This window comes from Lissotriton helveticus, chromosome 3_1 (genome assembly GCF_964261635.1).
Source record: "Lissotriton helveticus chromosome 3_1, aLisHel1.1, whole genome shotgun sequence".
NCBI classification, from domain to species: domain Eukaryota; kingdom Metazoa; phylum Chordata; class Amphibia; order Caudata; family Salamandridae; genus Lissotriton; species Lissotriton helveticus.
The window spans coordinates 1,105,070,132-1,105,091,711 of record NC_136061.1 but is presented as its reverse complement, the minus strand read 5'-3'; the positions used below and the strand labels follow the sequence as shown (position 1 = coordinate 1,105,091,711).

The 21,580-nt window shown below is 42.0% G+C and overlaps 1 protein-coding gene across 4 annotated transcripts in view; it reads left to right on the top strand.

The window, feature by feature from the left end:
* Positions 1-12,218, top strand: part of PKP4 (plakophilin 4) — a 771,376-nt gene extending 759,158 nt beyond the window's left edge. For all 4 annotated transcript variants that reach the window (XM_078681704.1, XM_078681705.1, XM_078681703.1 and 1 more), the window contains 3 exons: positions 2,066-2,197; positions 7,923-7,996; positions 11,264-12,218. In XM_078681704.1, coding sequence (XP_078537830.1) covers positions 2,066-2,197; positions 7,923-7,996; positions 11,264-11,512 — 455 coding nt within the window. In that variant the 3' untranslated portion in view covers positions 11,513-12,218. The remainder of the gene's footprint in view (positions 1-2,065; positions 2,198-7,922; positions 7,997-11,263) is intronic.
* Positions 12,219-21,580: the final 9,362 nt, after the last annotated feature.

Genomic DNA, 21,580 nt, shown 5'->3' with positions numbered 1-21,580 from the left:
CATCCGACCAGCTCCTGAATAACTTATCTTGCGCTATGCATGCAGGTTTTTTCCCCCATAGCAGACCAGAGAATTCTGTATAGGATCGCAAGGATGATTTGAACATCTCACATTTTTCCAGAATTTTCTTGCATGTGCATATATACCTTAATTTTTCATTCAGTTCTAGTTCTTCGAGGGCCTCGTTCAGAATGAGTCAGGCGGTTTTGAGGCTGTTTAGTAACTAAAGCATCTGAAACCTCATTTCCCTAGTGACACTATTCATTTTTTCATAGATTTCCTAGCTGTCCTTGAAAGTCCAGTTTGGAAGGGATGGGGGAAAGATCGAGAAAGTGTATGGGTTTCATTTAGCTACATCTTATTTCCAAGATCAGGTAATTTCTGAACCTCTGGTTGTGACGTCTGACTCAGACTAGGTATGCCAACCCCTTCTTCTATTCCAGGCTCTAGAATGGTGACGGAGACCATGTTAGGGCCAGAAGCAACCTGTGATTTCCCAGGATCCTTTGGAAGGAAGAAAAAAAACTGAAAACCAGAAAAGACCTCCAAAAGACAATAGGCCAAGAGAAGGAATGTAGGTGGAAAATAGGAGAGCTCTCTGTAGTGTAACACTACAGAGTGATCTCAACGTACTTGTAGTCCTGAAAAGAAGGATGTGATCTCAGAGAAAGTACTAGTCACATGACTTAAAAAGATCTGGTCGGGCGTGAAAGAAAAGAAATAATCTCAGAGGCAATACTAGGCAACTATCCATGCAAGACGTATTTCCTTTCCCAACCAGGAAAAATGTCTTCAAGAAATAGGAATGGATTCTTCTGTGAACTGAATTCACAATAGCGATGGCGGAGGAGAACGTGACACAAGTAAAGTTGCTGAGAAGTGAAAAAAAGGGATCCATCCAAGCAGGATAGTAGTCCCCATGTCCCAAGCTGATTCTTGAATCCATGAGTGGCATTATAATGTTCAGGAAAAGTATAGACTTTTGGGGGGAGTCCAAGGACTAGGATATAGCATGTTGCAGCTCACTGAAACCTTATTCGCCCACCCCTTTGCTCACTAATTCTGATCATTACTAGTATTCTGTGGATAGCTTTCAATTCACCCCAATTCACTGGCTTGATCTAGAGCCTAAATGATTTCAAAATACTCGAACCAAAAACGGACTTTTTTATATACCCATGAAGGGGAGGTGATCAGTCACTGTGATCTGTTGATAACTGATAACATTGTTTGTGGGTTGGAATTATTTGCATGAAACAACCATTTTAACCACTTGTCTAATATTGCGGGGTGCCTCCTTTCAATAGACGGATGCTGATAAATTAATTTAGGGGCATGTCATGAAACCTTATGGCAACTGCTTTCAGACAGAAGCACTGCCTCCTTGTGTGAAGAGATCTTGCTTTTTTGTTGGAACCATGTAGGCTTAGGAGAGGGTGAAAGGGAGGTTGTTAGTTTCCCTGTGCTATTTGTTTGACAATGAGCGCAATTCAGAACATTCAGAGTTTTCCTAGAGATGCTGCCATTATCCTCTAAGCTTTTTGTTTAAACCTTTTACCTATTTCCCCACCATTAACTAGCTGTGCCTTATCATTTACTGGACGTTAATCCATGAGGTTTTCTCTTTCTAAACAAGATATACTGCTGTTGAGTAAATTGGTTGCCTTATATATTTCTGCAGTTTTTATGCATAAGATAAAGAAAACTCTTAAACCGACAGTAATTTGTAGTGCAAGTGTTCGATAGGCCAGCCAACGAGTAACGAGGTGGTGTTTGGGAAAGGCAGTGGAGCAATGGAACCATAATGCGAAGTTCCTTCACACTGATATGCAACACTTTCAGGGTCGCTTTTACGCAGTTTGAAAATAACCAAGTTAAACAAATTACTAGGTAGAAGAATACATTTGCGTATTAAAATAACCTAGTTCTTTTTTGCAGTCTTCTCAATTTCGTGTTTTTTTCCACAATTGTAAGAACTGACATTTTAGAAGCATTTTGACATTAATGAAAAAAGCAGGCAAATCATTTCTCATCGTTGTATTCTCTTTTTTTAAATTTTTTTTAGTTGGTAGCACAACTTCCTCACCTGCTCTTCTAGGAATTAGAGAACCCCGTTCTGAGTATGAGAGGACTCAACCATCTATGCAATATTATACCAGTCAAGGAGATAATCTAGCACACAAAGAAATGTACAGTGGTAAGTCACATTGTTTGGAAAGCTGGAATGCTGTCTTATTGCATCTGTTGTGGGCCATGTAAAGAGGACTTATCGCAGTTGTCAAATGATTGCGTTTTTTGGAGGACGATAGAAACATAGGTTTATTTTTACTCCTATAATAAATTCTATTTTTTCACTAGGTGTTGTTTCCACTAAAATACTTTAGACTTTGTACATCACCAACTGCAAAGGGGAGAAGACCGGACTGTATGTAAACTTTTACCACACCCGTTTCCAGACATTTTTCCCCACTAGTCATTGAGCCTCTCAAATGGAGTCATTAACAGTTCTAATGGTCATGCAGGATTATCAAGTCTTGGTTTACAATAGTTAGGAATGTCTGGGTTTCAATCTTAGGTGGGTATGTTGGATAGCCTTATGTCGAAGATGGAATTTATGACCTCTGTATATTTTGTTGAGGGTGCATCATGACATTTTTTATTTTTAAGCCACTGTGATCTAACACTAAAAGCTCTCACCCTCAGCAAAGACCTGGATCACTGGTGGAAGCACATGATTCAGCTTTACAACTTGTACTGGTGCTGGAAAAGCTTATTCCAAAATTGGGAGTAATAGTCTTTCCAGCAACTCCAAATGTGGAGCTGATGGAAATGTTTGCCTATGTGGCTACCTTGGCATGCCAACTTGAGCTGCCTCTGTCATATTGCAATTGCAGGTGACCTCACTTCAGGCAAGAGCTGCAGGTCTGGGACTTGTCCGGGATTCAAATTGGCTGTGGTATTATTGCTGTCCTCCCTAGCCTCATAATATTCTATACCTTCTGGCCCACACTCTGTAGGGCATGGGTAACAGCATCTGTGGTACTGGGGTGAGCAGCAGCAAAATTAATTTCTTAATTTAATTTGCTGCGCTATCGGATTTTATTCAAGCACATTTAGGAAGAGGATTGTTGAAATCTACTCCAAGGAAGAGATTATAGCTTTAGTGGCTAGACCTGAAACATTTGTCAGATTTGAAGACTTTTTTTGGCTTAACCTCTGCTGCGGAGATCTTTCAGCCTTATCTGATAAATAAAGATGATTAAGTCTCAGAAGCAGACAACTTGCTTCCTTTGCTTTAGTCAGATATTGGTTCGTCTATAGATCTCCAGGGAATAACACTTAGTTCAGTGGAGGGTTTCAGGAAAGTTCCACATCTGCCTCTCAGCACTACAACTCCTTTTCATGAGCCTCACACAAAACATTTGAAGCTTTGAAACTGCAAGACATCACTAATTCCCGGAGATCCTGGCATCATCAAGATAACAGCAGAACTATTATGTCTTATTGACCAAGCAATCCCAGATACTATTATGGTTGTTTAATAGAAAGTTCACTCCACCCCAAAGATCAAGAGACGAGTTGGAAGGAAACACAGACCAGCTGTCCTTCATTCTTAAGTGTGCACCCTATCCTGAAGAGCGGGATAGTACAAAATTAGCAGGATGATATCAAATGTGTACTGATCAGTCCCTCTGCACAGGGAATCTTCTGAATTGAACAATGTGGGCAGGAAAACCTTTGCTTTGGATTTTTGGTTTTGACAGCCACCAAAGCTTTTTTATGCTGTCCAAATACTAACAAATGTTGTGGGAAATGTCGCCAAGCACTTAGTACATCACAAGAGGTCCTACTTCCTGAATGGTCAATAATGGTTTGTCTTTTTAGTCCTGAATAGCAGAGGCATTCAAATTGTTTAGCACTTGATCAACCAGGCAAAGAGCTCTGAACTCAATTCTGTTCATCATTGGTAATCAGTGCAAGTTGTGCCAAATATTTGTGGCTGCCTTTACATCGCTCAACCCCGGTCTTCCCTCCCCCTGCTATCTGACATATTGGAGAAATATGGAAGACACTCCGGCTACCGGGTGAATTGGAGCAAGTCACTACTATACTTTATGTACGGTACCATACTAGATCTCCCCCTTTCCCAGAAATTGATGTGCACTACTTTAGGATTCAAGTATTTGGGTGTATTATTGACTCTTCACAAAGAGACCTGCCATGAATGTAATCTGGGGATGGCCATTTGCAATTGCTGGGAGGACATGTGCAGATGGAAGAGCCGCTATGGTCAAGATGATATTACTACCAAAACTACTCTGTGCCCTTCACAACAAGTATTACTTCATCTCCCTAAAAGTCTTCGCAGTAATGGAGCGGGATCTCTATACATTCTTGTGGGATGGTAAACAACCTAGAATTGCCCTAACCACACTTGGCTGCTATTGCCAAAATACGCTGTTTGCCGTGGTCGCTGACAACGTTGCTGCCTCACTATACATCTTGACAAATTGTGACGTCACATCAGCTACAATTAAAGTAATAAATCCCATGAAATTGAATGTTGGGTGTCTCTTTTACAAATACATCTCAAGTACTGTCTACATTTATGCTTCTGATTCCAATATTGACAGTGTCGCCACCATCTGATTTACATCAGCCAATACCACTGCCCTATTTAGGAAGTGGACTCTACATGGTGTGTAAGGGTCATCACTTAGATGCATAAAGTCTATGTCCTGATGATGGTCTTATGAAATAATCTCGCAAAGACCGAAACGTCGACTTCTAAGTCCAATTCTGCACGTTAATCATCAACCACGACTGATTTTCATTTAATCTTGGAGCTGAAGTCATTGTGTTGCTTTATTTCAGCAGTTTGGACCTCCTTTCTTATATATTATAGGAGTGTATGAAATACCCCTTGTATATTTGAAATGCATTTTTCTGTACCCTGTTAAATTAAATGTTAATTTCTTTGCCTTCAAGAAAATAATAATCTTTTTTACTAAAAAACCTGGTTATTGTATTCATTTACTCTGTTAGTGTGGTAACATTCTACTTGTTTTAGCAATATGTTTATTCTCAGCCACTAATGTTTAGTAGTGTGGGTTCTTAATTAATCAGAGTCCCCTATGCGCTGCCATCAACAAACTGAATAAAGTCCCTTGCTGGGCCATTTTCTTAAATTCATCATTTGCCCAAGCCCGCAAGGGTATATTGGGTTGCTCACCCTTCCTTTTATTGCTAACCACACTTCAGCATAGCCCGTTATAATTTTGGTATCGCCCTGCCTGATATTCGGGGATACTATTGGGCCTCCCACCTCATTAATGTCATGGACTGACTTTATTCCCCCCCCCCCCCTCCTCATTCCACCTTGCGACTGGAATGCACCCAGTGGGCCTGACACTCCTGCTTCCAGTATTTGTATGGGGCTGGGGCACCTCGGACCTCCTCCCCGCCACCAGATTGGCAGTGAAGAGCTGGATCAGTTACGAAAACAATGAGATTGTATGGCAGGCCAACCAGGGATACACTACTGTGGGAGGGGAAATGGCTGATGGCAATGGGCAAACTGAAAGGTTTTAGAGCATGGGATCTGATTGGGATGACCAAAATCGGAAATTTGCTGGAAGGGGGCTACCCGATGCCGTTTGAATCCTTGAAAGGCGAATACGCAATGCACAACACTCGATTTAAAAATATGCGCATCTCCGACATGCATGGTCAGCCGAGGGGCTTCCCAGGGAAGGAATACTCTAAGTTGTTCCGCTTGCGGGGAAGCTACTTACAGAGGGCCTGGGGAGGGGAATGATTTCCTACACGTATCGAACCCTCCTTAATAATAAGCCCAATAATTTGAAGGGTTTAAGGAGGAAGTGGGAGATGGAGTATATTGACTAGGAGGCAACCCTGATGCACCCCCGCGAAGTAGCAATAAAGCACAGCTTTGGCTAATTTAATTAAAAATTCTGCATAGGGTCTGTTATGATAGACAACGGCTTCATTCCATGGGAAGAGTGCTGGATCCCTCCTGTCTACGATGTGCTGACGAGGAGGGCTCCTTTTTTCATGCAATCTGGAGTTGCCAACTTTATTGGGGAGCCATTACTAGGGAACTCTCTGCCATGAAGGACCTTCCCCTCCCTATGGACCCCAAAGACAGTATTCTTGGAATTCCCTGCGACATTGATTTGCCATGAGCCCAACTGATACTCTGTAACCTTGCCCTGATGGTGGCTAAGGGAGACATAGCCCGCCACTAGGGATCGGCCCAGGGCCCTACAGTACAAGAATGGAGAAACGCTATGGACATGTACATGATACCTGAAAGGGTGACGTATCGCAACAGAGGCTGTCTCAGAAAGTTCCATAAAATATGGAGTAAATGGATCTTACCTAATTCTTTAGAAAATCTACTGCAGGAGTAGGAAGGTGTTTGGGCCTCCAATGCGGGGGTGATAGCCATACTATACATGGTACATAGTACTGTGTTCGTCTCTTGCAGAATATCTTTACAATGGACTACGACCTAGACTGAAATGTTATCGGTATGGGGGGTTAAGGGGGGTTTTGTTGGGAGTCCTACGTTGCATTGTTTGTCAGTGATTGTATTGTGGCAGCCTCCTAGGGGCGATTCACCCTTGTACTTATAGTGTCATTATCTAATTCCTACCATCAATGCAAAATTCAATAAAACGAAGAATTATAATTATTTTTAAAAAAAAGTGTCAAACGAGGTGAAGGGGTCCAATAATATGAGAACAGATGATTGTTCTGCATTCAGACCAGTTTCCTTTTTAATGGCCTGTGTTTTGCACTTTTTACATGAAAGTACCCTTGCATCAACACATTAGAAATAATGTACAGAAATTATATTGATATATTTAAGCATGTATATCCATTATCAAGAAAGACATGTTTATATGTGTATGTGTACACACTTTATAAATGGTTCTGTTCAAAGTTAAATATAACAATTTAAAATAAGTAACATTCTTGAGCAAGCAGAAGTTAGCTGCCTGGTTGTGTTACATAAAAAATGGCTTAACTTCAGAGTTAACATGTTGAATCAACACTTATCAAAAACAATTCTCTTTGTCCTGATTCAACAGTGTACGGTGTACTGTACTTGTTGCATTGTAATTCTACATCTCTGTTCAGTATTGAGTAAATAAACAGATGCATACATCTGAACAAGGAACATTGTGCCTTTCTACTTTTTGAATACTGGCAATGTTTTTGATTTGAAAACGTTGCAGGTGTACGTACTATCACTTTTTCTTTTTAGGACATGTAGACCAACAATAGCAACTACTTAAAATATATAACACTTAATACTGCCACACCTTCTTCCGTCATTTGTTTACCTGAAAAAATAGGCTACTGCCTTAAAACACTTGGAAAACTGCAGTGAATTGCTCACTTTAAAGAAATTGTCCTATACTGAAACAATGTAAATGTGAAAGTTAGCCTGTGTTGCTCAGAAGAATCCTTCCCACTGATGGCCTATTCTGTTCTTTCAAGTTCTGCACTGGGACTCTGATAGTCTCAGCAGAGAACCATGGTCTAGTGAAATGTAGGGTGTGACTGCAATGAGAATCGCCACAAATTCTAGCTACAATTTTCTCTCATACCAACCAGTTAGGCGCTGATCAAAAAGCTGCATTTCTTAGATGTATTATTCGTATTGTAGCTGAGTAAAAGTCAGCACATTTATGTCTTATGATCTGCCAGAGTAGCAAAGCATTTTCAAACAGCACATGTTGACTGTATGTGTTAATATTTTCTGTGCCTCAGATGCCTCATAGTTTGCTGGGATAGATGTGCTTATCTGTTTACATGTTTCCAGTCTTGATAAATGGTACATTAGTACAGTGAACACATCATTGTAGTTTGAATTCCTGTGTCTATTTCAGGGTCCAGTAAGCCTTCGCCAATATATATCAGCTCCTATTCTTCACCAGCAAGGGAACAAAATAGACGATTGCAGGTGAGACTATGCTTTTTCTTTTCATAGTACTTAAAGTATATGGGGAAAACATGAATTTGTTTAGATTATTCTGTTTCACTCTCTGTTCATGTATGTACATATTTTGGGTAGGCTTAGCTCTTAAAATAACCATAAATGAAATTCAGATTTCCAATCAACAGCAAGTATTGGCAAAGCCTTTATGTCTGCTATTGTCTGCGCACATATTGGCGTTGCCATTTTATTTCCAAGACAACATATCTTGGGATAATATTTGTAATAGTTTTACTAAAAGCATTCCAATATGAACACCTATTATTGCATTCACTCATCCAGCCATCTTGAAATGGTTTTGAAAGCCATTTCCCAAGATGGTGGCAGCTCGCACTGTGCGCAGGATGCAGTGCTGTGCAAGCAGTAGCAAGATAATTTTAGCCGAGTCTAGGTAGCTTCTATCCCCTCATACAAGGAAGTAAAATGTTTAGAAAACGGTAACAAATTATTTTAAAGGAAAACACGCACATCTGGCCCATAGTTTGTGGCACCCAAGAGGTCTACTATTTCTGCAGAAGTGCACATTGTAAACAGGGAGAATACCTATAGTGAGAGTGAGCTAAGCAAGTGGCAGAAGTGGGCAGAGACGGTGCCTATGCTGCATGTTTGATATGCAGAAGTAAAATGTGAATGACAATAAGCAGACTGAAAACCTCTGTACGTATGTATACGTTAAGTATTATTATTATTATTATTTTTTTGTTGCAAATCACCTGTAATTGGTGTGGCAGAAACAATACTACTTTTTACTAAAGGCCTCTAAATTGAAAAAACCTTTGGTTTGTTTGTCATCTAAAATTAATCTCCCCGTGTTTTTTCCCTGTGGAAGTTTGTATTCCGCTGATCAGAATGTTCCTTGTAAAAAGTAATACTACAGTTTTAGGAGTGCTAACTTTACTGCACCCTCATAATGTGATACAAGCCTGAGGTATGTTATAGATTTCCATTGGCACACCACATAGCATTCCGTTTTTCTAAATATAAATCAAGTTATATTTATTCCTGCCTTATGCTGATGCATGGCTATTGGATTAATTGCTAAACTCGGGATACATTTGACAGATTGAATGCATTATAACCAGAATGGTGCACACAATATTTGATGGCACGGCTCTAAATAGGTTTTACAATGTTAGTCTTTCTCTGCTGCTACCAGTGATTTCTGGTTCAAGTTGCTAATGAGCTCAGATTTTTATTTGCAGTAGGGTTTATTTAGGACAAATTCGGCTTCAACTGTTTTCCTCGGTGTAAAGTGAGATCCCTAGTTATTTGCCTTTGTAGGGGAGCACTGCAAAGGGGAACATTAAGGTATTTAATGATGCTAGCAAAGGACATGTTTGTTTTCCAAGTATATCAAAACCTATCCAAGGACACATGATTAAATAACATATGTCCCTGAAGTTCATTTACATTTTTTTAACATCTTTATTAAGTTAAGTAAAATGGGGTAAAAATAAAAGAAAGACCTAAAGCAAATACATCCAACGTTTAATCATGGTTATGCGGTTTCAAAATGTTATTCACATGAGGGATCATATTTACTGCTAATGGACTAAGTTAGAGGAGTTAAAAAAACAAACTGGACATTAAAGAAAGATCAGGAACAAATGGAAAACAAAAGTGTAATAAATGGCAATATAATAGCAATTCACATTTAAATGCAATGCATTAGAGGTCTTATTAATATACAGCACCCAGGGTGAATTGCATCAAAGACAACGGGAACTACTCATGGATTTTAAGAAAATTGCCTAAAACGCTGTTGCAGAGTTTGTGTTACTGTTTAGAAGGTCAGAGATTGAACTTGTTATTGTGTTTGTGATGATCACGAACACGCTGTGGCTGCACTCAATTTGTATTGAATCTGCCTCCTGACATCACTGGTACTGCTATTACAACTGCCACACCTTGAGCATCAAAATGTCACAATTGATGTCATAGTGACTCTGACATAATTAACACCATAATTATATTGCTACAGTTAACATAGGATGTTTTGGTCAACTTTATTAATCCTGCTGAATGTGCAGTTATAGAAATAGTAAAACAAACCATTGTCCCATAGCCAATGTCTGTCCATTATATGAAAATAGGCTACTTTAGGTACCATGTTGTGTATTATTTGTTTATCCCTGCATCCATGTCAAGAGCAGTGTCCCAGGAGACAGGTCATGCAGTTTCCTCATTTAATTTGCCACATGTGAGTTACACTAATATTAATAGCCCTTATTTGCTTGCACCAAACTACTCTGGCAAACCTTGCCATAGCAAAAGAAAATGGCAGCAGGCCATGTCGATTTGTAAATCATTGAACTCTGAGGAAGGTTCATACACACTCTTATGAAACATTTATTAGTACTGAGATCTCACACACAGTTTGATTTTATTGTATACACTTCAAAAGCTCCACATGCCCTGCAGTACATATTCACTCCACATGTAGAAATATTGCAAGGGATGCAAAAAATGCATATGTGAACCACTTGACACAAGGACACATACTACTTAAAAGTACAGCACTTAAAGTGCTAAGATGCCAGCCTTTCCTCACATTCCAACCTTACTTGAAATTGTAGCTGGGACAGGTTACTTGGATATAAACATTTGACTAGTAAGATACTTGGTATTTAAAGTGGTCAGTGCTACTTGTGTCATGCCTTTTGCTTGTTTGATTGCATGACTGATTTCTACTCTACATTAGATTCTTGAGCACTGAACATTGTTGTGTGACTTTTCTATTGATAGTTCATTGTAAGACGCACTACTACATTCAGCTGTTCAGGAAACGTGGGGGCATTTGAAATAACCGTTAATTAAATGTAAATCTGGAGATGTGTAATTTGGCAATATGTAGACATGTTCTGTTTGTTTAGTAGGGCTGGGCTATACGATTTCAGTCCAATAGCCTTTGCCATGAAAGCTGGTTTATTTACTAGTGAAAAATGAATGCATTCTAAATCTTAAAATCACTTGGTCCCCAGAAGTTTTTTTTTAATTAGAACTTGTTAAAGGGTGTAAATGGCTTTCTTTGAGGCATGAAATATCAACCACCTCTTATATAAGCAGGAGAGCTACGTAAGTAAGTGTAATTATCAATTGTTCACATTTTACTTATAAAGCACTACCTTTGTCAAATGTTTCACAATAACAAATAATTCTGCAGTGGTTCTTCATATACATCTCAGTAAAAGTTCAAGTAGGTTTATATTTCTCTCCTTTGAATTTTGCCCTCAGTATCAGCAGCTGTACTATACTCAAGATGAGACCAATAGAAAGAACTATGATGCCTATCGATTGAATTTGCAGTCTCCACACAGCTATGAAGATCCCTACTTTGATGATCGAATTCACTATCCTTCTACGACAGATTACACCACACAGTATGGACTGAAATCAACCACCAACTATGTAGACTTTTACTCTACGAGGCGCCCATCTCATAGAGCAGAACAGTACCCAGGATCCCCTGATTCTTGGGTGTAAGAACAAAGACCAATGAAAGGAGTTTGAGTTTCCAAGTTTACTTCAAAAGAAACAGAGACCTTTTTCTGCTGTTTTGTTGGTGGATTGTGAATGTGAATTTAAAGGAGGATCATGGAAGAGTTTTTATGTTCAAGGAATTATTGAAAAGAACAGACACGATGGCTAACTTTGTTTTGCTATGTTAGATGCTAAATCTTATTAATTGTAGTTGTATAGTTTGGTGAAGGTGCGGGTCAGGTGATGAAAGGTCTGAGATTGAGGAAAATGGGTCTGAGAAATGTGTAGGTTGAGTTAAAGCTGACTTTTTTTATGTGAATAAATTCCTGTTCTAATAGTTTGTACAGAAGACCAATACAGATGCCATTCTTTTATTGCTTCTAAATGTTGAGATTATACGCTATTATGTCTTGAAAAATTCTTTCTTTTCTGTAAATATGAACACGCCATATTGGTTAAAAGTGCCATCATTTGTACTCCTGTGGGTCATTTGAAACAGATTTAAAAAGTGTACATCTTTGAAAAAATGAAAGCTGTTAAAAAATTAAAATAAAGATATCATTTTTGTTTTTTAAAAAATGGTGTACCTTTGAACATCCTAAAGCAATATGTCTATTTTTCCATTCCCCTCCTCTTTCAAGGAATGTTTCACTGCCATTTTTTATGCACATGGAAAAATAAATGTGGGTGCTTCATCCGCAAAAAATAATTCCCATCATTTTTTTTATTTTATTTGACACTTTAAGATTTACAGTACATACATTTCAAGCGCATTTTAAAATACTTTAGCTAGTTTCGCTATTGTTAATGGTCATTTTTGTGTTTCTGTACACGTCATTCATTTTCAATTCTCATGCTGGCAAAAGAATCAATGCATTTTATACATCTAGTACTGGAGTGTGTATTGATGTTGTTAGTTTTAGTTTCAACTTTCCATTTGTTGCCCACAGTTCATTTATTTGCTTTTCTAAAGAAACACTGTGCGGGAATATTGTGCCATTTTCAGTTCTGCTTGGGGGGGATCATAAAATGTCCCTGCTTAAATAGGTTCACTATGACAGAATCTGCAATGTGCATTTCGGGTCTTTTCTCATTAGACGCTTTAAGATTTATCTTCTTCTTTTTTTGGACATCAGATAATTGAATATTGTCAAAATTGCGATTCCTCAACAAGACAGACTGTTATTTCCTGTGGAAAACTTAGTCCATTTGCAAAATGGTTATTCGTGCGCAAATACCAGCTCTTGAATGGAGCATAGAGTATGTTGAGCTGTTTTTTAAAACTTGGTTTTCTTGTTGCATTTTTAATTGTGTTCTGTATTGTAAACAAGTGAAAACGAATAGCAAACTAATAACCATGAATATGAAACTTTTCATTAGTGTTGTGCACATTCAATTAATACTTTGTACATGAGGCATAGAACATGAACATATAAATTAAGACATTCCGGTACTGTACCTATAGCAAGGTAAGTGAAGGTAATTGGATAGAATTCAAAAGACCATGATCCGGTATGAAGGTTTAGATGATGTATGTTAAGGTGCCTGTGGGTTAGCTGGAAGGCTTCCCATGGCATTGATATTGTATTTGAAGGAATAATATCTGAAATGAAAACCACTTCAAATACAAGGCTATCAAGTAATATCTTATAGCTTCTAAACACAATAATAATGGTCTAGGTGGATGCATGTTTGAAGTCTCTGTAGAGGCAACTGACCCTCCTGCCCCCCTCTACTTCAGGATGTGACAGACTTTCAGACAATACCAAGAAATGTCACTGGCTGTGGTTTCTCTTTTGCCCAGCAGTGTGATCAGTAACTGTGTGCCTACGACACAGAGGAAGCAAATATGTACAAAGTGCAGGTTATACCTGATAGTGTTGCCAGTGAATGTGGACAACTATGGTGAAGTGCGGTAAAAGGCATCTGCTGGTTTCCATGATGACCAGGAGGAACCTTATGCCATAGTTTGTTGCAGACAATGTGGAGTTTGACATCAGTAGACCCTCTGAGTCTCCATGTTTAAATGTGTAAAGGAAGTAACTTAGTGAAAATGTGTGCTGCGGATTAACACTCTGTGACACAGGAAGAGCAGTTATGTTGAGTGTAGGATCCAGATGTGGTAGAGAGACCATTGTGCATTATCAATTGGTCACAATTAAATTGCTGGTTCAAGAAAGGTATCATTCAACTTATGTTTTTGATTTTTTTCATTTCTATTCATTTTGGAAAATAGGCACTACAGAACTACTGGTCTATGTCTTATCTGACTGACAAAATGTGCATCAGGGATTAGACAGGTAATGAGTACATTGAACAAGCATGGTTAGTTTAAATGATCTTTGTAGTTACAACAATTCAACCATTGGAAGATACAGGTGACATATATGTAGGCTCAATAATAGTAATGGCACAAAATCAACTTTTGCAGCGTGAATCTTTCTGGATTCACTATGCTTTGCATTATTCCGCGGTCTTGTGGTTGGGTCCGGATTCGTAGTCTTTTCTTTTTTTTTTTTTTTTTTTTTTTTTTTTTCGTAGCCCAGGTGGGCGTCGGCGTCACACCTCCTGGGTGTATTTCCGGTGACGTCGACATGCTTCCTGCGGAAGCTCCCACTCTTGGGCGCCATCTTCAGATTCTTTTTTTCCGCGGTCGGGTCTGGATCGTTCCCGTTTGGGCTCCAGACATTTTTGGAGAAAGAAGAGAAGAAAATACAGAAATCACAAAGGAAAGTCATCTGAAGACTCCAGGGGACTTCATCGACGAGGAGTCCGCAAAGGAAGAGGCGAATTCATCGAGCTCCTCGACGACCGTCGACAAACACGCGACCAGGGAGGCCCTGAGCGCTCGATGATGGACAACACGCCGTTCAAGTTCTGCCGTAACTGCCACCACAAGTACGCGCAGAAGGACCAGCACCCGGTATGCAACCTTTGTCTACTGGTGAATCACGAAAGCGAGGACTGCAACGCCTGCTCCGCCTTCACCCCGAAGACCCTTCGTGTGAGAGAGAGACAGAGGGTAGCGCACGCCACCCTGCAGGGGAAGGCCCCGACTCCGTCCCTCTACGACCTGGGGATGTCTTCCGAGGAAGAGGACAACGCTGCCGCCGAAGACGACAGCTACACGGTCGTAGAGACCGATTACACGAAGACTTCTGATAAGGTAGGAGACTCTCCGGCCCCCAAGAACCCGAGAGACTCTGAGTCTCGAAAAAACGAGGGCAAGGCCTCGAAAGCGCCGACGCCGAAGCACCAGGCGTCCGCGAGTACTCACAGGCCCAGCGGATCCTCTGAGAAGGAGTCCCCGGCGCCGAGAGCTGTTGAACAGCAGAAGTCGTCGAAAATCGTCCCCGAAAAGGATCGATCGACGCCGAGGGACAAGGACCCTAAACTACCGACGCCGACCAGAGACCCAAAATCCGGTTCGACGTCGAAAACTTCGGCACCGAAAGGCACGGCGCCGAGCCAACTGCCGAAAAGAGCGGCCGAACCATCCGACGCGGAACACGCAGCGAGATGGAAAAAAAGAGAAGGCGCCTCGAAGCCGAAATGGAAAACATCGTGCAGCGGAAGAAAGAATTCGACGCAAAGATGAAAGCTTTCACGATCCCTCACAAGACCAAGCCACCGGTGGTGGAGGAGGTCGAGGAGGAAGACGCGGTCACCGAAGAACAAGACCAAGACCCGGACGTCGAGGTGGTCGACGACCAGGAAGAGTACGAGAACCCCTACGATATCTACAACTATGGGGAGGAAGAGGACAGCAGGACGGACGCAGAGTCGGCCCCCTCTGACCTACAGGAGGTGGATTACATGGATGTCGAGACCGACAGCCCGGAGGAGGCGGTCGACACGTATTCCTCAAGGCCCTCGCCGCCGGACGACATCGGGGCCTACAATTCGGTGATAAGGTCTGCCGCAGCGGCATTCAAGCTGAAGCTCGATGAAGAGAAGCAGAAAGCAGACTTCCTTCTAGAGACATTGCTCCCAACACAAACAAGGAGCCAGTACCTGCCAATGCTCGACAGCGTCTTGGCCCAGGGGAAGGAAGCATTCAGGGAGCCCACAACATGCAAGGCAGTAACTCCCAGAACAGAGAAAAAATACAAACATTCATCAAAGAACCCACCCTACATTCAGGGGATGGTCTCTGCAGACTCCATTTTCACGGCCACAGCAAAGAAGAGGGCTAACGTACCCACTACCTCTGGACCACCTCCGGATAAGGAGAGCAAAAGGATGGATCTGGTGGGCAGAAGGATCGAATGGAATGCCGCGACCCACTGGCGCATGGCTAACTCCAACGCCCTGATAAACAGACACATGTACCAGATCATGGAGGAGCTGGGGCAGTTGGTGAAGGACCTGCCCCAGGATGCCAGGCAGAAGGCCGAAAAACTGGTTGAAGAAGGGAAGAACGCGGCAAATTCTTGCCTTAAGACGGCCCTGGATGGAGCAGACACCGCCAGCAGGCTCATGATGATGGGTGTCACTGAAAGAAGACACGCATGGCTAAGGATCTCAGGTTTCAAACCAGAGGTGCAACACAGCATTCTGAACACACCGTTCAACGGCGACACGCTTTTCGGAACAACAGTTGATGAGAAGCTCAGCCAACTGAAGAAGGATAACGAAACCACAAGATCCATGGGAGCATTGCAGTTCAGAGGCAACAAAAGGGGCACCCCATCACGGAGGCCTGGCGGGAGAGGTGGAAACCAGCCAGGTACATCACACCAGGCTTTCCAACAAACGCACCAGACAGACTCGCAGGCCCAGCAGGGTCAGCAGAAGCAGTCCTGGCAATACCAACAAAGAGGCCAGTCCTTTCGAGGGAGAGGAAACGGACGTGGCCAGAATAGAAGAGGGGGACAGCAGCCCGCCTCTAATTGACTTAAAAAAACTCTGTGTGCCCACCCACAGAAAAGATCCCAGGGAGCAGCACGTACAGAGGGATCAAGACAAGCTAGACATCTACGACCACATAACACCAGTGGGAGGAAGGTTAAGATTTTACCTCCAGGAGTGGAGAAAAATCACATCAGACAAATGGATCCTCAACATCATCCAATTCGGTTACTGCATAGAGTTGGAGGGGAGGCCAGTAAGCAGAAAACCAAAGAGAAAACAACTAGCAAGCAAACAGCTAGAGTGTCTTCAGGAAGAGGCAAAGGAACTCCTGCGGAAGCAGGCCATAGAACGGGTACCCTTCAAGGAAAGAAACACAGGAATATACTCAACGTACTTCCTGGTGCCAAAGGTAGACGAGACAATGAGACCCATTCTGGACCTAAGGTTCCTGAACAAATTCATAAGAACGCAAAAATTCAAAATGACCTCCCTGCAAGAGGTGCTCCCGCAATTGCAGATCGGGGACTTCATGGTCACAATAGACCTCAAAGACGCCTACCTGCACATCCCAATGAACAGAAAGCACAAGCATATGCTCAGGTTCACCATCGGAGCTAGCCACTACCAGCCAGAAGAAGCCACTACCAGTTCACGACACTAGCCTTCGGGCTAAAATCAGCACCAAGGGTCTTCACAAAGTGCCTCGCTGCAGTCGCAGCGCACCTACGAAGGCAAGGAATACACGTATACCCTTACCTGGACGACTGGCTGGTGAAAGCAAATTCATACCAGAAATGCAAGCAGCACGCACATACAGTGACGAGCACGCTCATAAGCCTGGGATTGTCCATCCATTGGAAGAAATCATCAATGGAGCCGGAACAAGTGAAAATCTTCCTGGGAGCACAGATCAACACCTTACAGGGCAAGGTGTTCCCCAGCGAGAAGAGGGCGAGGGCGCTGGTGAAGGAAACTCGCCTCTACCGGAAGGGACAAGCTCGGACAGTGAGGACTGCGAGCAAGATCATGGGGATGATGGCATCATGCATCCACCTGGTACCCAATGTACGTCTCCACATGAGACACATTCAAGAATGGCTACAGGAGCAATGGTCACAAGCTACAGGCAGTTGGGAGGATCTAGTGGTTGTGACGCACGCAGTGCAGAAGGAGATGACATGGTGGACCATGGAGAACATAACAAGGGGAAAGCCTCTAACACCCCCAACGCCAACAGTGACCATCACCACAGACGCATCCCTGAAGGGATGGGGCGCTCACATGGAGGAGCTCAAGGTGAGGGGACTGTGGACGCAAACAGATGCGACAAAGCACATCAATTACCTAGAATTGAAGACAATCTTCCTTGCACTGAAAGCTTTCCAAACAAGACTGTACAAACGCAAGGTGCTGCTACAGACGGACAACACCACCGCGATGTTCTACGTCAACAAGCAGGGGGGCACACAGTCAGCCCCGCTCTCAACGCTGGCGCAGGAGATATGGAGATGGGCCATCCCTCTCAAAATAGACCTGCTAGCCATACACCTACCAGGGAAGGACAACATACAGGCAGATTGGCTCAGCAGACAGACATCGGCATCCCACGAGTGGGAGCTCAATGCTCAGGAGACAAAGTGGCTGTTCGACAGAAGGGGAATACCATCAGTGGACCTGTTTGCCACACGCCGGAATGCAAAATGCCAAAACTTCGCATCCAGACAGCCCGAGGAGGGGTCACTGCGGAATGCCCTATGGATAGATTGGTCCGGGACATTTGCTTACGCCTTTCCCCCGATACCACTGATGCACAGAGTGCTGAGCAAGTGCAGAGCGAGCAACATGACCCTGATACTGGTCACGCCACAGTGGGCCAGACAGACATGGTACTCGCAGATCATGGAGATGACACAGTGTGCACCCCACAGATTCGGCAGGAGGAAAGACCTACTCTCCATGCAGAACGGAGAGGTGCTACACCCAGAGCCAGAGAGCCTGAGCCTAGTAGCGTGGCTCCTGAGGACATAGAGTTTGTACATTTGAGATTACCAGAAAGCACCCTGAGGGTCCTTCGGGAGGCACGAAGGCCCAGCACTCGGAAGTGCTACGTTGCGAAATGGAAAAGATTCACAATGTGGTGCGGGAAAGAAAGACTTCACAATAAAATGAAGAAGGACTCCACAGTGCTAAAGTACCTGACACACTTGCTGGAAAAGAACATTAGCTCATCCTCGTTAAGAGTTCACTTGGCAGCGATAGTCGCCTACACAAGGGGAGAAACGTGCAGGAGTTTCTTCACATCACAGGTGGTGAAAAGATTCCTAGAAGGAGCGAAAAGGATCGCACCACCCAAGCGGGTGCCGCCACCTGCATGGAACTTAAACATAGTCCTAACGGAACTCATGAAGAAACCCTTTGAACCACTTCACAGGGCCTCCCTAAAGATGCTAACTATGAAAACAGCTTTCCTGGTTGCAATAACGTCCTTACGAAGAGTAAGCGAACTTCAGGGGCTAACGCTACAAGAATCCTACATACAAATACACAATGATAGGGTTGTGATGAGGACTGACCCACACTTCATGCCGAAGGTGGTATCCAAATTCTACATGAACCAGTCTATACAGATACCGAGTTTTTTCCAAAAACCAACAACTACCGCAGAGCGGGCTCTGCACACCCTGGACTCCAGAAGGGCAGTCATGCACTACATTGAGAGGACGAAGGGACACAGGAAATCAAAACAGTTCTTTGTGTCATTCGCCAACAGTTTCATGGGAAAGGCAGTAACCAAAAAGACTATTGCACGGTGGATCGCACAGACAATTCAACTCTGCCACAAACGTGCAGGACAAGAGCTAGCAGAGGGGACACGTGCCCACTCCACTAGGAAAAAGGGTGCTACAATAGCCTTCCTGGCTAACACACCCATAGAGGACATATGCCTGGCGGCAACATGGGCTTCGGTGCACACGTTCACGAAGCACTACTGTGTGGACATACAGATGAACAAGGAAGCACAAGTCGGACAAAAGGTGCTCCAGCACATATTCTATAACCAACGCTCATCTTCCACCCATCCGCCACAGAGATGAGAAACCGCTACAAAATCTATGCACAGCATAGTGAATCCAGAAAGATTCACGCTGCAAAACAAATAGTTTTCTTACCTGTCGGTGTAGTTTTGCAGCTTGAAGATCTTTCTGGATTCACTAGCGAACCCACCCACCTCCGCCAGAAACATGAGGCTGGAGAGAGAAGAGGTGATTAAAAAAGAAAGGACTTTAAGAGTACAAAGCGGTAAAATATCACCTAAATAGAACATTGCCATTACTTCGGAAACGAAAGAAACACAGAAAAAAAGAACCCGAAGATGGCGCCCAAGAGTGGGAGCTTCCGCAGGAAGCATGCCGACGTCACCGGAAATACACCCAGGAGGTGTGACGCCGACGCCCACCTGGGCTACGAAAAAAAAAAAACCCAAAGAAAAGACTACGAATCCGGACCCAACCACAAGACAGCGGAATAATGCACAGCATAGTGAATCCAGAAAGATCTTCAAGCTGCAAAACTACACCGACAGGTAAGAAAACTATTCGTTTCAGTTCATGTTGAATAAAAATAATTTAAAAAAGACTTCTCTTTTTATTCTACCAAGAGCTGCGATTCCATGGCCCTTCGTTCAATATATGTTAAAAGTACATTATTCAGTCACCGCCACAAATATCTGTCATTGAGTGTTTCCAAAACAAAACCCCTTAAAGTTTATCTGAAAGTACTTGAGCAATTATGTGAGGCGACCATGTACCTTAGAAGCATTTACTTCAGTCCACCTTGGCTCTGAAAAGAGTGGTGTCCTCCTCAGGATTCACATTTTTTCCATCATTTTCTCTATATACCCCTTATGTAGACAATTGCTTCATTCGCCTTTGGAGTGGGACATGAAGAACTATACTCCACCACAAACCCATTGTGTTGGCTTACCTCTTTCTCTGCCTAGCTCTTTTTTTTTTTTTGCTCTTTTGATTAAACTTTCATTTACATACATGGTGGCATGGTTACGCCAGCCAAGATGGTGTATTATACATATATATATATATATATATATATATATATATATATATATATATATACACATATATATATATTCATTGAAAAAACCATAGGTTTTAGGAGTTATATAGTTAGGAATTAGTTTTTAAAAAACCTTTGAAATTCACTCAAAAAACTATAAGTTTTAGTGGTGTTATAGTTAGCTGGACATTTTACTCATACAAAACCAATGAAATTGCTCCTATATAGTTAGTTGTACTAACTATATTTCGCGCTCCCGCAATTCACTGCTGATGATGTCACATATTAGATCATTCATGACATGGTCAGTGACATCACTGATGACATCTTAAATGACATCACTGATGACATCATCCAGTGAATGTGGTTTGCTTCGTTATTTAAATATGCATTACATATATATAGCAATTTACATTGAAGAATGAGTGGATATATATAAATAAATATTTGGATGGAGGATTTAGTATCAGTGTAATTGACTGTTTACTTGACCAATTTATAATGTCTCACTAAATATAGTGGATAGTGACTAAACTGTGTGAATATCTGTATCACTTTGTCAGTTGTTGTGTAAACTGATTCTACAGTTGGTTACTAGCTATGTGAAAGTCTATATTAGTTATTGATTAGTTAACTGAGTATTTGTATGGGAGTGTGAAAGTGTGTGTGGTTCGGTGGGGGGGGGGTGTGACTGTCCAAAGATGTGTGAATAGTTGATTCAGTAGATATATGAAGTTAAAACTACATGTTCTAACAGTTTGGGTGAGGGAATCTCTTTATGGGTGTGGTGATGAGCAAATATATTTCTCAAAGGTACAGGTCCAACAAACTAGAAAAATAAAAGGCAGTGTATGTGTCAGTTGTTGTATATAAATAAGTATACATAAGACACCATGATTGTGTGAGTGACTGTATGGATAACTGTATACTTGTAATAATGATTTTATAATTCACTAAGTATGACTTACTATCTAAATGAATAGAAGAAGTGGTGTTTGTATAAGTGTTTTGCTAAGTAAATATGTAAGTATGATCCATTGTTTGCATAAGTGAGTAGGATGACTTCATATGTGAATAGGATGCGTGCTGTTGTTTAATGTCGATATAGATGTATAAGTATTTTTGATAGTGTTCTATTGTTCA